Source organism: Nematolebias whitei, chromosome 13, assembly GCF_014905685.2.
Source record: "Nematolebias whitei isolate Nwh7 chromosome 13, NemWhi1, whole genome shotgun sequence".
In the NCBI taxonomy this organism is placed as follows: Eukaryota; Metazoa; Chordata; class Actinopteri; order Cyprinodontiformes; family Rivulidae; genus Nematolebias; species Nematolebias whitei.
Genome location: NC_056510.1, coordinates 20,183,268 through 20,199,017, shown reverse-complemented (window position 1 = coordinate 20,199,017; position 15,750 = coordinate 20,183,268). Strand labels below are relative to the sequence as shown.

The 15,750-nt window shown below is 39.7% G+C and overlaps 1 protein-coding gene across 1 annotated transcript; it reads left to right on the top strand.

Moving 5' to 3' along the window:
- Window positions 1-331: 331 nt before the first annotated feature.
- Window positions 332-15,281, top strand: abcb11a (ATP-binding cassette, sub-family B (MDR/TAP), member 11a). The gene is made up of 28 exons (XM_037686431.1): window positions 332-357; window positions 609-685; window positions 771-783; window positions 880-928; window positions 4,411-4,652; window positions 4,727-4,811; window positions 4,899-5,032; window positions 5,115-5,286; window positions 5,370-5,494; window positions 5,567-5,741; window positions 6,180-6,293; window positions 6,386-6,496; window positions 6,582-6,707; window positions 6,795-6,998; window positions 7,097-7,267; window positions 7,350-7,539; window positions 9,160-9,238; window positions 9,334-9,442; window positions 9,516-9,680; window positions 9,814-9,918; window positions 11,512-11,673; window positions 11,774-11,977; window positions 12,071-12,312; window positions 12,387-12,543; window positions 12,623-12,820; window positions 12,900-13,106; window positions 14,830-14,976; window positions 15,081-15,281. The coding sequence occupies exons 2-28, from the start codon at window positions 643-645 to the stop codon at window positions 15,279-15,281; spliced, it is 3,930 nt and encodes a 1,309-aa protein (XP_037542359.1). The 5' UTR covers window positions 332-357; window positions 609-642.
- Window positions 15,282-15,750: the final 469 nt, after the last annotated feature.

The window sequence follows — 15,750 nt, the reverse complement described above, 5'->3', positions numbered from 1 at the left end:
CTTCTGTCACACCATATGAGACAATCAATGACCCGACGGTCATTACACCCATTTTACAATCTTAATTGATAAGAACATATTCTGATCTTAAGGTCCTTCTTTTGTTGTGAGCACATCATGTCAGCAAAGGTCACAACTTAAAGTTTTATTATGTATAAAAAGGGTTTAACTAATAGCAGACTAAGTTTAGTGGTTGGATTTAGCTTTAGATTTCCAGGCTGATGTATAATTGCTGACACGGACCTTATCAGTCTAATTGTTCTGCAGATAATGGAAACATGGAGGCAGAGTTCAACTTGGTAATAAGACAGAATATCCTCAGATGAGCGTCACACTTGCTGGAGGACACACATTTGGGTACTGTACATTTGACTTTTCTCCCTCACAGGTTTTTACTTTGTTCTGCTTCATCAATACCAATCCGTGTTTTCTTATGTTAATTATTTTATCATGTTTGACGGCTGATTTTGTTGTAAAGCTGTTCATGGTAGTATTACAGAAGTAAATGCAGATTGTATTTTCTTTATTTTGTCGCTACTTGTGATTGACATAAAATATATTTTCTAAATCAATATTTATTAGATTGATGAGTTGCATTTTATCCACAGTACATGCACACCTGTTAAAGACTGAGTGAAAACCATGAGGAAATTGTTTAAACTTACACCGAGTGCAGATAAAAAAGGTAAATATAAATTTGCTTTAATTATTTGATTTTTGTCTTAGGTATTAAGCAACTTTAAAGTGTCTTTTTTTTTCTTTTTCGCCAGCCGTTCAGGATGGGTAAGTTTGTATCAAGATGCTTGACATGGCACTTTTTGGATCAAAATTACAGCTTTTATTTAATGCATATAACATATAAATTGCTTGTTTTTATAGAGAAGAAAAAAAAGAGGAAAATACACTAAGTGTTGGATACTTTCAGCTGGTAAATATGCTCTCATTTTACAAGTTACATACTTAGTTTCAACATTTGGATGTTTCCAGAACACCTTAATTTTTTCCATTATTGATTAAATCATTTAGCAATAAGAAAATAAAGAAAAAATGACTTAGATTTGTAAAAATGATAATTTTTTTTTTTCCAGAAAGAATGAAATAAAATAGTGGAACAAAAACCTAAACCTGTAAATTCATAATTTTATTTAACCCTAATTAAAACAAACTTCAGATGACAAAATAAAGACTTTTCAGAAGCTAAAAAGAAAAGAAAAAAATTTAATGTTCAAGTAAAACATTTTTTGACAGGTGAGGCTGTCAGTGTTGGATAAAAAAGGAGCAATATCTTATCTTTTCTAGCAACATTGAGTTCTTGCTCTCAGTTTTGTCTTTTTTGTACAGAGTAGATCAGCGTAAAAGACTTAATTATTAATAGAAAATGTTTAGACATTTTGATAATTTGGACCTAATTTAGAGGAAGAGTTTTGCAAATGAAAAATTGATTGCAGTTGGAGACTTACAACTATTTCTTTAAAATAATTTAATGTCAGCTTGAAACTTATATGACTCCCTGAGGTAAACAAATGCTCAAAGAGCTATTTTTTTCTACTGGTGCAGAAAACATAGTCATGGAAAAAAAAAAGGCATTTAAACAATTTTAATGGGAGTGTGCCTTGGCGTCTCTTGACTTTGCAAAGTGATGTTAGTTTTAACCTCTGACAGGCCAGATGCATTCCTTCAAGGAATGCTTGGCCTTTAATTTGAGGATTCAAGTCAAAATAAAAAGTTTTGTCATCCTATTTCTAAACTTGCACTAACAATGCAGCTTTGAGTTAGAGTTACAGTAAATGTTCCTCCAAGTTGCACATATTCAGACCATTACTCATGTGAACCGAACCTTGAAGACTATCAGAAGGGAGGGGAAGGACGCGTGATCTGCATGTGAGTTCAGCTCTAAATAAATGGAATAAAAGCAATAAATGGAGCAAATCGCTGCAGTTTAAGAGACTCAGAGTCAGAGAGATTTATTTGTCATTTGCATCTCATGTGATACATGTGGTGGAACGAAATTATGTACGCAGGGTCCCAATTACATCCAACAATAAAATGTAAAAGAAAAACAGTAATAAGATCTAAGATATGAACTAAGAAAAACATCAACTAAATATCCACTAAGCACTAGTAGCATAAAAACAATATGTTGAACAGCAGCACGAACATGAGTCTGTGTGAGCAGATGAGTATGAATGAACACAGCAACATGAAACAGATCAGCAGCAACATGAAACAGATCAGCAGCACCATGAAACAGATCAGCAGCAACATGAAACAGATCAGCAGCAGCATGATGTGATTTTTCACAGTGATTATCCTGGTTAGAGATTCATGAGTCTAACAGCCTCAGGGTAGAAGCTGTTCCTCAGTCTAGTGGTTCTACACTTAATGCTCCTTAACTTCCTGCCTGAGGCAAGCATGGTAAAAAGTGTGTGTGCTGGGTGAGTGGGGTCCTTCATGATGCAAGTAGCCCTCTTCCTGCATCTGGAGGTGAATATGTCTGTGATGGTGGGGAGACTGACTCCAACAGACTTCTGTGCAGCCTTCACCACTCTCTGCAAAGCTTTTCTTTCTGCAGCTGTGCAGCCTCCATGCCACACATTGATGCTGGAGCACAGGATGCTCTCCACTGCCCACCTGTAGAAGGAGCAGTCCAGCTCGTCTCAGCCGCCTGAGGAAGAAGAGTCTCTGATGAGCTTTCTTGATCAGGCTGGTGGTGTTGTTGCTCCAGCTGAGGTTGTCATTCAGGTGCACACCCAAGTACTTGTAGCTGGAGACCACTTCCATCGCAGATCCTCTTATGTTCAGGGAGGTGTAGGTGTGTTTGTTCCTTCTGAAGTCCACGACCATCTCCTTTGTCTTCTTCACATTGATGTGAAGGTTATTCTCTTTGCACCAGTTTTCCAGGTGTTCCACCTCCTGCCTGTAGCTGGACTCATCATTGTTTTTGATGCATCCCACCACCGCTGTATCATCTGCAAACTTTACAATGTGACAGCCTGGATGAGTAGGTGCACAATCATACGTGAGCAGAGTAAACAGGAGAGGGCTCAACACACATCCCTGAGGGAAGCCAGTGCTGAGGGTTATGGTGGAGGAGGAGAAGTTGTGGATCCTCACTGACTGTGGTCTGTTTGTTAAGAAGTCGAGTACCCAGTTGCAAATGGAGGGGCTTAGTCCTAGTGTGAGTAGTTTGTCCATCAGGGTTTGGGGAATCATGGTGTTGAAAGCAGAAGTGAAGTCCACAAAGAGCATATGGATATACCATACCATACCATACCACTTTATTTATAGAGCACTTAAAACAGCGACAAGGCCAACCAAAGTGCTGTACAGACAAAACAACAGGTAACCCACAAAGCAATATACAAAATGAGGTAAATCAGAATATAGACATAAAAACGATGCAGATAATGACGACAAACCAGTGTGGAGCATACAGGATCAAAACACAGATCATCTGGTGTTGAAAAGAGGATATAGGATATAGGAGTCCTTCTGCTCCAGGTGGTTGAGCGCAGTGTGGACCACAGAGGAGATGGCATCCTCTGTTGATCAGTTCTCGTGGTATGCATACTGATGAGGGTCCTCGTTGATGTTGATGGTTGTTTTGATGTGAGTCATGACCAGTCTTTTAGTTTGAACTGATTAACCTTCTGCAGAAATCAAGAACATAAGTCCAGACACCTGACTGTAACTGTAGACTCAGAAGTACTATGGAAACCACACTCTACACAGTCACTGCTGTATCCATAAATTAGAGACATTATATTCTATGTCCACACCAGCTCTTCTCAGATGGACAGCAGGACATGTTTAGATGTTCTTTAATCAATGAAAAATGTAAAAGTCAGTTTCTTGATGGGATGCCTCTGTGCTCACAGTATGGGTGATTTGGAGATATTTGCTAGCACCCAACGATGAGCTGACATGTTTAAGTTATGGTAAAACAAGTCACCAGAAAGAGATGATTTTCAGAATATCTGTGAATTTATTTTGTAGCATAATGCTACCCTGCATGCTTTACTTGCACACTTGCCTGCAGTCAAGCTCCATCTCTCATACACAAATTAAACACAAGTTTACACAAGTCTTTGGGCAGCTGTGGCTCAATGATTAGAGCAGTTGTCCTCCAGTGAAGGAGTTGGGGGTTTGATTCCACCAGCAGTCACATGCCAAAGTGTCCCTGGGCAAGACAATGAACTCTTCATTGCCTCCAATGTGTGTCCCATTGGTGTATGAATGTGAAAGCCCTGATTATTCTTTGTACAGATCTAGTAAAATGATGTACGAATGGGTAAATGAGGACACAGATTATAGTGTAATATACGTTTTAGTATCTTGATAAGGTAGAAAGGTGCAATATAAGTACCGTCCATTTACCATTTAAGGTTTGTCTTCATAATTTTCTTCAAGTTTCGGTTTGCCACCTGGAAGGATACAGCGATGATGGTGGTGGGCAGTTTGTGCGCCCTAGTGCACGGAGCGGCTGCACCTCTCATGCTCCTGGTGTACGGTATGATGACCAACACATTTGTGGCCTATGAGCTGGAGGTACAGGAGCTTAAAGACCCAAATAAGGAGTGCAGAAACAACTCAATACACTGGCTCAATGGCTCCATCTATGAAACTCCTGACAACAACACTGTTTACTGTGGGTAAGTCTTTAATTTACTGTTGATCAGATTATTAATGTGATGAGTAGATGTTACCTGTTTGATTCTCTTTGCAGGGTGAATATTGAAGCCCAGATGACCATGTTTGCATATTACTACATCGGCATTGGATTAGGTGTTCTGCTGGTTAGTTATTTTCAGGTAAATGTTCTGCTTTAATACTAACAACTTATGAGCGATGATGTTTGCAACACATAATGAAAGAAATCCCTCTGTGTCATGATTTAGATTGTCTTCTGGGTGTCGGCAGCTGCGAGACAAACTCAAAGGATCCGCAAGACTTATTTCAGGAAGGTTATGCAGATGGAGATCGGCTGGTTCGACTGCAACTCCGTGGGTGAACTGAACACGAGGATTTCAGAGTGAGCTCCATGTCTGCAGGTCAAACTACAGTGAGAGTTGGAAAAACAGTTGTCCCTGTAAGCCTTTCTGTTCCTTTGTCAGTGATATCAACAAGATCAACAATGCTATCGCTGATCAGGTGTCCATCTTCATTGAGAGGCTGTCTACGTTTGCGTTTGGCTTCATGGTTGGGTTCATCGGTGGCTGGAAGCTGACGCTGGTGGTCATAGCAGTGAGCCCACTTATTGGTATAGCTGCTGGACTGATGGCCACGGTAAGAAAATAACCATTTTTAATTACAGCCAAACATCAGCACTGCTTTCAGTGTTTTTGAGTGTTGTTCCTTTGTTCCTGAAGGCCGTGGCCAGACTGACAGGACGAGAGCTGAAGGCCTACGCCAAGGCAGGAGCTGTGGCTGATGAGGTCCTGTCAGCAATCAGAACAGTCGCAGCTTTTGGTGGAGAAGAAAAGGAAGTTGAAAGGTGTTTTGTTATACTTTCATGATGTAATTACTGTCTTATTGGACATGATCTAACATGTGAAGAGTGTAACAGGTACGACAGAAACCTCGTCGAAGCTCAGAACTGGGGTGTGAAAAAAGGCTCGATCATCGGAGTGTTTCAAGGATACCTGTGGTGCATCATCTTCCTGTGCTACGCTTTGGCCTTTTGGTACGGATCAAAACTCGTCATTGACACAAAGGAGCTGACTCCTGGGAGTCTCATTCAGGTGTGTGAAATGAAAAACTAACTCTAGATGTTTTTTATGTTTAGATTCTGAGGTCAGTTTCAGATAAAATGTTTAGATTTTGTGCATTTATTTTGAGTGGGAAATAATTTCTGTTGAGAGTATTTTTTCCTGGGTGAATGAAATCTAAATGTAAATTCTCCCCATAAACTACTAAAAAACATGTTTAACTAAATTATTAGATTTTTTTTTCAATTTTAGATCACAACATAAAATGAAAAAAAAATATTTTTTTTTTGATGAACTTAAGATTTGATGTGATGTTTTTTTGTGATGATGATTTATTCCAACATAAATTCAGTATTAAGACTTTTCCTTATGCTGTTTCCAACAAATTGCTTGAACTCCAAGGACACAGATCTTATGAATTATTTGAAATAAAATATTTTTCCACTCTTTGGTGGCTGTGTTTGCGTTCAGGTTTTCTTTGGAGTACTCATGGCAGCCATGAACCTCGGTCAGGCCTCTTCATGCCTGGAGGCGTTTGCTTCTGGTCGAGCAGCAGCAAAGACTATATTTGAAACTATTGACAGGGTACTAAAACATAACTAAATTAGATCAAATTTGAATTTATTTAAAACTAATGATAGTTCATAAAATAAACATTGCTCTTCCTGCATTCACAGGAACCAGAAATTAATTGTTTCTCAGAGGAAGGCTTCAAATTAGATAAAGTCAACGGTGATATTGAGTTCCACAATGTCACCTTCTTCTATCCTTCTCGGCCTGAAGTTAAGGTAACTCCTCTATACTGTACTTGTTGCTGCACTCGTGTTTCAATTTTTTAAAGTTCATCTCTCTAAAAGACAACTACCTGTCCAGATTTTAGATAATCTGAGCATACAGATCAAAGCAGGAGAAACCACAGCCTTCGTTGGACCGAGCGGATCTGGAAAAAGCAGCACAGTCCAACTCATCCAAAGATTTTACGACCCAAAGGAAGGAACGGTAACGATCTGACTCCACAAATGTAACAGAACACACAGAGAGAAAAGTTTATAGGCTTCATTTTGATATATCTGAATGTACTTTCAGGTGACTTTAGATGGCCATGACATCCGCAGTTTAAACATTCAGTGGCTCCGCTCTCTCATTGGTATTGTGGAGCAGGAGCCGGTTCTGTTCGCCACCACTATTGCAGAGAACATACGATACAGTCGGCCTGGGGTCAGCATGGAAGACATTATGCAGGCAGCAAAGGAGGCCAACGCTTACAACTTTATTATGACTCTACCACAGGTAAATTCACACACTGAGGACTGCAGAGTTGAAAACTATGTGTTGGTTTGGACTTTTCTTTAAAAATAAACATCCTTTTTAAAAAACTATTTCCTTAGAAATTTGACACACTGGTTGGTGAGGGTGGAGGCCAGATGAGTGGAGGACAGAAGCAGAGGATTGCTATCGCTCGAGCTCTCGTCCGAAATCCCAAGATCCTGCTGCTGGATATGGCCACATCTGCCCTGGACAATGAGAGCGAAGCTGTGGTCCAGGAAGCTCTGGATAACGTCAGTCAACGTCTGGGCACTAAATACACACAAAACAGCTTTCTGACTTGCTTTTTGAATTGACACGGTGGTTACGCTGCAGGTACGAGCAGGCAGGACAACAATCTCCATAGCCCACCGGCTTTCCACCATCAGAAATGCAGACGTCATTGTTGGTTTTGAGCATGGACAGGCTGTGGAGAGAGGAAAACACAAAGAGCTGCTAGAAAAACAAGGAGTCTACTTCACCCTCGTCACCCTGCAGAACCAAGGCTCATCCAGCGCAGCTAAAGGTAAGATTTATCTGAAGGAGGAATCCAAGTGATACATGTCAATGTTTTTTTTTTTTTATCAGTTAGGATTAGCGTAGATCTTTTTAGCTAATAAAATGCTTTGTGAAAAATATCACATCTAAAGTAGAGCCTTGTTAATAATAAAATACAGAAGTTTCTTGATAATTCATACTCAAAGTTAATGCTGGGTTCATTTAGAAGAGCAAACTTTTTTTTTTTTAAATAAATAAATTTTAAAGCAAAATATGTAGAGTTTTTATAAACTACACAGAAACATTAAAGACTTTTAGTTAAATGATTATGTGTCTCATCCGTCAGCGCTACATGTTGCACCTGCTTTTTAAAACAGAAAGAACAGCTATGGATGGGTGATAATCTAGCTGTTTTTTCTTACTTTTTTTTAGCCATCTTATTTGTAAAAACAATTTAAAAAAAATCTGCATGCCTTTTTGTAACTGTCTATTGTTGTCGCTGTTGTCCATTGTTTTCATCATTCTTTGTTGAAATCAGGTCTCTCTTGTAAATGAGGCCTTGGGGCTCAAAAGGATTTACCTGTCTAAATAAAGGTTGAATGAATGATAAGTTTCAGTGTCCTAGATCACAGCCTTGTTGACCAACAGTCCCCACCAAGCACACATAAAAAAGTTTTTCTTCTAAAAAAAAAACATAATTGTGGTTTTTATTTTTACTGTCCACATAGAGGGAACATAGAGAAATCCAGTTTTAAAACAACGACTTTACAACAAAACAACAACTTCAGTTTAAAATGAAATACCAGATCTTTACAGCTGACCATATAAACAAGGCTGATAGTTTATATGGTTGTTAATACACTTTGCCTCTTTCTTGCGGGGTCCCACAGGGTTCGATTCTGGAACCCCTTCTGTTCTCATTCTATTTGCTCCCACTGGGGTCCATCCTGAGGAAACATGGTCTTTCATTCCATTGTTATGCTAATGATTATCAGATCTACCTGCCTGTGAAACCAGCAAGGGTCTGCTCCATTCACCCTCTGTTAAAATGTCTGGACGACATTAAGGCCTGGATGGCTTCAAATTTCTTAAGTTTTAAAGATGAGAAGACTGAAGTCATTGTCTTTAGCCCTAGCTAAACTGCCGCCTCTGATCCTGTCAACCTGGACTCTCTTCAGCCATATCTTAAGCAGTCTGGTAAAAATCTTGGGATGGTTTTAGACTCTGATTTCAAATTTGACAAACAAATCAACTCTGTTCTGCAGAAAAGCTTCTTCCAACTGACAGGCAGCTAAGCTCAAGCCAGTGTTGTCCAGACCTGACCTTGAGAAACCAGTCCATGCCTTTGTCATGACTCGATTGGACTATTGCAATGCACTCTATGCTGGGGTCAGCCAGGCCTACATCTCACGTCTTCAGCTCGTCCAGAATTTCTAACAGGAAAGGTAAAATCTGGATGTGAAGGTGCTTGTTGAAGCCGGACAAGTTGAATCAAGTTTTATTAAGTCACGCATAGAGGTGGTAAAGGTCGAGATGCTGGATTATAAAAAAAATAAAGGTAGTAAATGTCACAAGGAAGGTTTTGAAAGCATCCCGAAAGGGTTGCTTTTGAAAGATGGAAAATTCCACAGTGATTTTTTTCTTCCAGATGTGATCAGTGAAAGTGAAGACGATTTTGATATTAAAGTGGAAAGTTTTCGGCGTGGAAGTTGCAGGTCCAGCATAAGGTACAGCAGCGTGATCGAACAGGCTTGATACAAGAACAGATTCATATAAAAAAAAAAAAAAAAAAAGGCTGACATTTTTAAACTTCTTCCTGCAGGAGCTCCAGTCGACTACGATCTCTGAGCAAACTGTCAAACGACTTTGTCCCGGATGCGCTATCAGGCAGCCTCAGGATCCCGTCAGATGTGCAGCTCATTCCAGAAGATGTACTGAGAATCTCTTACTGTGTGATGTACTAATTCACAGACTAGACTCACTTTGACACACATCTTTCAACAGACACCAGAGGAGGATGCAGACGAAACAGAGGAAACTGCTCCGGTCCTACGCATCCTGAAGTACAACAAGCCTGAATGGCCCTACATGCTGCTGGGCTCCCTGGGAGCTGCAGTCAATGGCTCTGTTAACCCCATCTATGCAATCCTGTTCAGCCAGATTCTTGGGGTAAGAGCTCCTCCCGGGATGACTGTACAGTATGCTCCGTGCTACGAGTAGAGCTTGTTTGTTTAGTCACGGTAAACAGATTGTTCAGAAGAACTATTTGTCTAATTGATTTCACAACTCTGTTTTTCTACAGACTTTTGCCATTCGTGACTTGGATGAGCAGCGGAAGCAGATCAACAGCATATGTGTGCTGTTTTGCATCGTCGCTGTGATTAGTTTCTTTTCACAATTCCTGCAGGTTGCTATTTACTTTGATAGATTTTACTTATTGTAGACTTTATCTCATAACGTGAGTCAATGATTGCCAAAAAGTCTCGTCTTTCCGTTCACATAATGAGATTAGAAAAAAAACTGCCATAAAAAGTTTAATCCCTTGCCAAATTGAAGCTTACTGAATTAGATGTGGCACTCTTATTAAATAAAAAATAAGTTATAGCTTCAGATCTTTAAGTAATAAAGTGAGTTCACATGACATTGACTGTCATGTTTAAAGCATCTCTGTCTCTATGTAATCCCTATAACCATTAGCTTCTTACTTCAACACACGTGTTCACCTTTTGTTTTGAACGAGTGAGCTGGAAAAAAATTTCCATTGACAAGAAAAGAATGAACTCTGGCAAGTTCTGTAATCTGCATGCAGCTACTTTTCATTCCACATATTTTAGCAGTGGCTTTGTTTACCTAATTGTTGTCTAAGGAATTGTGTTTTAATATGTTATGTTTGTAATAGTGGAAATTATACATAAAAATATTTGTGTATAAGAATTGTCTCATGTTAAGGGACAAATGCAAAATCAACAGTCATCTTAAAAATTCAAATATTTTTTATAAAAAAGTAGAGATTAGTTGTAACGTTCCCTAATAGAAAACTATAAAGTCAGATCCTTTAATTTTAAGTTAAAATAATACTTTATATTGTACTGATGCATGCACAATAATCCAGGTAGATAAATCTAACGAGGTTGAGTCAGGTCCTCCGGATGAATTTTTCTTTGTTGAAACGTTGCGTCTTTTATCCAGAAGACTTCTTCAGTCTGAGGAGCTGCAATAAACTCAGTCCTATAAGCAGCACCTTCTCATAGTGGATCAACCAGTTTGCTGATGACATCCAGAACTAATTCACATGCAATAGGAGGACCATCAGCCTAACGACCAATTGCTAGTGCCCTGATGGCCTATCTCGTTCAAGGATGAAGATGTGCACATCCTTGAACAAGAAGAATTTTGCTTGGAGAGAGGGGTGAAGGAAGCCATTTTTGTGAAGAGAACCCGTCCATCGTTAAACAGGGGTGGTTCAACAGTCACCCTCTTACAGTGCTGTTATTGTGAGTATCACTCATCTGCTGGTCATGCTGCTCAGCTGAGGGTGCTGCTTATAAGACTGAGTTTGTTGCAGCTCCTCAGAGTGAAGAAGTCTTTTGGATAAAAGGCAAAACGTCTCAACAAAGAAGAACCCATCCAGAGGACCTGACTCAACCTTGTTAGAAACATCTAACAGTTACAGTGTTTAATTTTTTTAATAATCAAAAATAGTTTAAGGTTGACATTTAAGAACTGACTTTTGCATGAATACATAAAGTACATAATTATTGGATTATTTCAAAAAGTCATTTATGTTGTTATGTGTTATGTTACTGGTATATGTTTGGATTCTGCATGGTTTTATGAATTTAGTAGAAGCTCGTATATGCATTTAAAGTAAAAATCCACAAGATATGCTGATTTATGACAGTTACATTATATGTTTGAAAAGCAGCACATTTATTGCTCTGGTATTGCAGCAGAGCAGAGCTTTTTGTTCGCTCATAGACTGAGTGATCTTTATTTGCAGGGATATGCGTTTGCTAAGTCTGGAGAGCTGCTGACCCGCCGTCTGAGGAAAGTGGGCTTCCATGCCATGTTGAAGCAGGAGATCGGTTGGTTTGATGACCCCAGAAACAGTCCTGGAGCTTTGACCACCAGACTGGCCACGGATGCATCCATGATCCAAGGGGTGTGTTGCAGCCTTTCAGGCCTTCATTGATATTTCTTATAGATATTTTTGATATTCAGTTACAATGTTTCTTTGTATATGACTGAAATAACTCCTTCAGGCAACAGGTTCTCAGATTGGCATGATTGTGAACTCGTTGACCAGCATAGGAGCCTCATTCATCATTGCCTTCTACTTCAGCTGGAAGTTGACACTGGTGATCATGTGCTTCCTACCACTCATCGGGCTGTCTGGTGTGTTCCAAGCCAAGATGCTGACAGGTTTTGCAAATGAAGACAAAAAAGCTATGGAGGCTGCTGGTCGGGTAAAGTAACCTTCTAGCATGATACAGAGTTCACCATGTAGACCTGCGACTTTATCTCTGAATCTTAACGACTGTGGTTGATCTTTCTTCAAGGTATCTAGTGAGGCTCTTACCAACATCAGGACCATTGCAGGACTGGCCAAAGAGAGCTCATTTGTGGAAACATATGAGCAAAAACTTGAGCTTCCATATCGGTCTGCTAAAAAACGAGCAAACATCTATGGGGTCTGCTTTGGTTTTGCTCAGTGCGTCATCTTCATGGCATATGCCGCGTCTTTTAGATATGGAGGCTACCTGGTCAGAGCTGAGGGCTTACAATACATGCTGGTTTTTAGGTTAGCAAAACTATTACTTAACATGTCTTATGTTGGTGAGCACCAAACCTCAACACCATTTTCCATTTCTCTAGAGTGATTTCAGCCATAGTGATCAGTGGGACAGCACTGGGACGAGCTTCTTCTTTCACTCCGGATTACGCCAAAGCCAAAACTGCTGCTGCTCAATTTTTCAAACTGTTGGATAGAATTCCAAAAATCAACATGAGCCCCTCAGATGGACAGAAATGGGTTGGTGAATTTACCATGCTGCTTTTTAAATTGGCAAAAGTCTTTTGCGTTGTTCATGAGCCTTGTCGATCCTGTTTAGGAGAACTTTAGAGGCAAAATTGAGTTCCTTAACTGCAAGTTCACCTACCCAACACGGCCAGACGTTCAAGTGCTGAATGGTCTGCTTGTTTCTGTGAAGCCTGGTCAGACTTTGGCTTTCGTTGGGAGCAGCGGGTGTGGGAAAAGCACCAGCGTCCAATTACTGGAAAGGTTCTACGATCCAGATGAGGGGCAAGTGGTATGTAACGAATATAAACCAGCTCAGCATACGCCAAAGCCAAACTGTGTCTTTTAAACGTGTCTGGTTTTATTTTCAGTTGATCGATGGCCGCCCGTCTCATGCTGTCAGCGTGCCCTTCCTGAGATCTCAGATTGGTATAGTTTCACAGGAGCCAGTTTTGTTCGACTGCAGCATAGCTGAGAATATTCAGTACGGGGATAACACTCGCAAAATCAGCATGGAAGAGGTTGTGGAGGCTGCAAAGAAAGCCAATCTTCATGACTTTGTGATGACCCTGCCAGATGTGAGTGGAAACACTTTACATTTGTAATATAATCACACATATATTACAACCTGAGGTTCTCAAGAGTTCCTAAAAACGATGACTGAAACATTTTTCTTTTCATACAATGAGCTTGCTCAGTGCAAATTGAAAAATGGGGCGCTGCAAGCTTGAAAACTCTAATGTAAGCTGAAGTAATACGCTAAGCAATTCAATTTATAATTTACTATAATTTATTTATATAGCGCAAATTCACAACAGAAGTCGTCTCAGGGCACTGAACAGAAACATTCACACACATGAAAATCAATTAAAAACAATATTTACTTGTGGAGTCAGCAAATTGCTTTGGGCATTCATGCTGTGAGGCGACAGTGTTAACCACTAAGCTGTTGTGATGTCGATAACACATTGACACTTAAAACTAGAACATTTTTTATAACATTTTGAGGTGTGCCAATCCAACTAATGCTCAAAATTACAACATATGTATCTGTGTGGGCAGAGTAAATGTTTGTAATGTGGAGGTTTAATTAAAAAAAAAAATACAAAGTACTTTATTTGCCATTTGTGCACATTAGTACATAGCTGAGCCAACTACAGTAGAGATGTTCTACATCATGAATAGAGTAGTTCCAGCACACATACAGTCATACTCTGGCATTGTTCAACAAAATGATTAACATCATTTTTGGTTTACTGGAATAAAAGTGATCGGAGCAGATTCTTTGCGTTTTTGAAGGTTGACCCATGTGGTTGATGTTTCCAAGCCAGATTTGTCAACGTTCTGCACTCAACTCCTCTGTTTGAGGTTCTTAGCATGAACTGATTTTTGGAATGAAGTGAGGGCAGCACGGTGGCACAGTTGGTAGAGCTGCTGCCTCTCAGCGAGCAGGCTGCCCTGGTTCAAATCCCAGTCCGGGGGCCTCTCTGGGTGGAGTTTGCATTTTCTCGCCATGCATGCGTGGGCTTAATCCGGGTTCTCCAGTTTCCTCCCACAGACCAAAAACATACATGTTAGGCTGATTGGTAACTCTAAAAAAATGTCTTTAGATGTGAGTGAGAGAGTGAATGGTTGTTTGTCTCGTTTGTCTCTTTGTGTCCCTGTGATGGACTGGAGACCTGTCCAGGGTGTCCCCCACCTCTAGCACAGTGATAGTTGAGCATGGGCACCAGTGACCCACGTGACCCGAAAAGGAAGAAGCAGGTAAAGATAATGCATGGATGGATGGATGGATGGATGGATGGATGGATGGATGGATGGATGGATGGATGGATGGATGGATGGATGGATGGATGGATGGATGGATGGGATGAAGTAAAAACTGTGCTTTGCCAAATCGTTTGCCCAGTTGGAAAATGCTTGACTGGAGCTATTGTCAGCCTAAAAAATGGTTGTTAGTGACAGTGCCCGGATGCGTTACGTCACATGAACTGTATATTATCAAGGTCAAGGTTTCTTTATTGTCATTCACATCATATGTGGTACATGTGGTGGAATGAAATTGTGTACTCAGGGTTCCAGTTACATCCAACAAAAGTACAAATTGTAAAAGAAAAATAGTAATAAGCTCCAAGATATGAACTAAGAAATATGCTAAGCACTAGTACAAAAACAATAGCACGAACATGAGTCTGTGTGAGCAGATGAGCACGAATGAACACAGCAGCATGAAAAAATCAGCAGCAACTGCTAAATGTGCGGCCTTTTGCTTTCCTTCTTTGCTGCTTTCAACTCTTTTAGAAATATGAGACTCAGGTTGGTGCCCAGGGGTCCCAGATGTCAAGAGGACAGAAACAACGAGTTGCCATCGCCAGGGCTATTGTCAGGAACCCTAAGATCCTTTTATTAGATGAGGCTACCTCTGCCCTGGACACAGAAAGTGAACAGGTATCTTTATTTCTTTAGGTTTCATTATAATCTAATGTGAATTAACTCAACTCCTCTCACTCGCCCACAAAGAACCGTCTTGATAGAGTTCTGTTTCCCTGCAGACTGTGCAGTCTGCTCTGGATGAGGCAAGAAAAGGGCGAACCTGCATCGTCATCGCTCACCGACTGTCAACCATTCAGTCTGCTGACATCATCGCTGTGATGTCACAGGGCGTCGTCATAGAACAAGGCACGCACAAGCAACTCATGGCTAAAAGGGGCGCCTATTACAAACTGGTCACAACGGGAGCTCCTATTAGCTGATCGTTTAATAATGACATTTAAAAAAAAATCAGTTATTGTGGAAAAAGGCACATCAAATGTACATAAACTGTGGATTATTTCAACTTTATTTAAATGCTATTTGTACAGTACAGTAATATAAATGCATCTTAATTAAAATAAAAAAAACAAGAAGTAGGTTTTCTAATGTATTACTTTTGAACTTGTTTTAAGCACCACACACATATGAGCAACATGTACACTTAAAAAAAAAAATCAGCACAATATTCATGATGATCCAAATATTATGCTGCACTTTAAACTGTTTTCAACAATTAGGTTTAATATTTTTACACTTTGTTTCTAACCACATTATGATCAAACCATTTATAGCTACTTTATTTATTTGTTTACAACTATTTGAAAGGGTAAAGTTTATTTCCCACATGTTTTTTTTTATATTAGTCTAATGATTTTTTTTATTATTTAAATTTTATTCCCATGCTTGTTG

What these genes read in the sequence shown, in the direction of transcription:
- abcb11a (XM_037686431.1), top strand. Translation starts at nt 643, where the DNA reads ATGAGGAAATTGTTTAAACTTACACCGAGTGCAGATAAAAAAG. An exon ending in TCCAGGAAGCTCTGGATAAC is followed by an intron (nt 7,268 to 7,349) that starts GTCAGTCAACGT and finishes GTTACGCTGCAG; the next exon opens with GTACGAGCAGGCAGGACAAC. An exon ending in ATGCATCCATGATCCAAGGG is followed by an intron (nt 11,674 to 11,773) that starts GTGTGTTGCAGC and finishes TAACTCCTTCAG; the next exon opens with GCAACAGGTTCTCAGATTGG.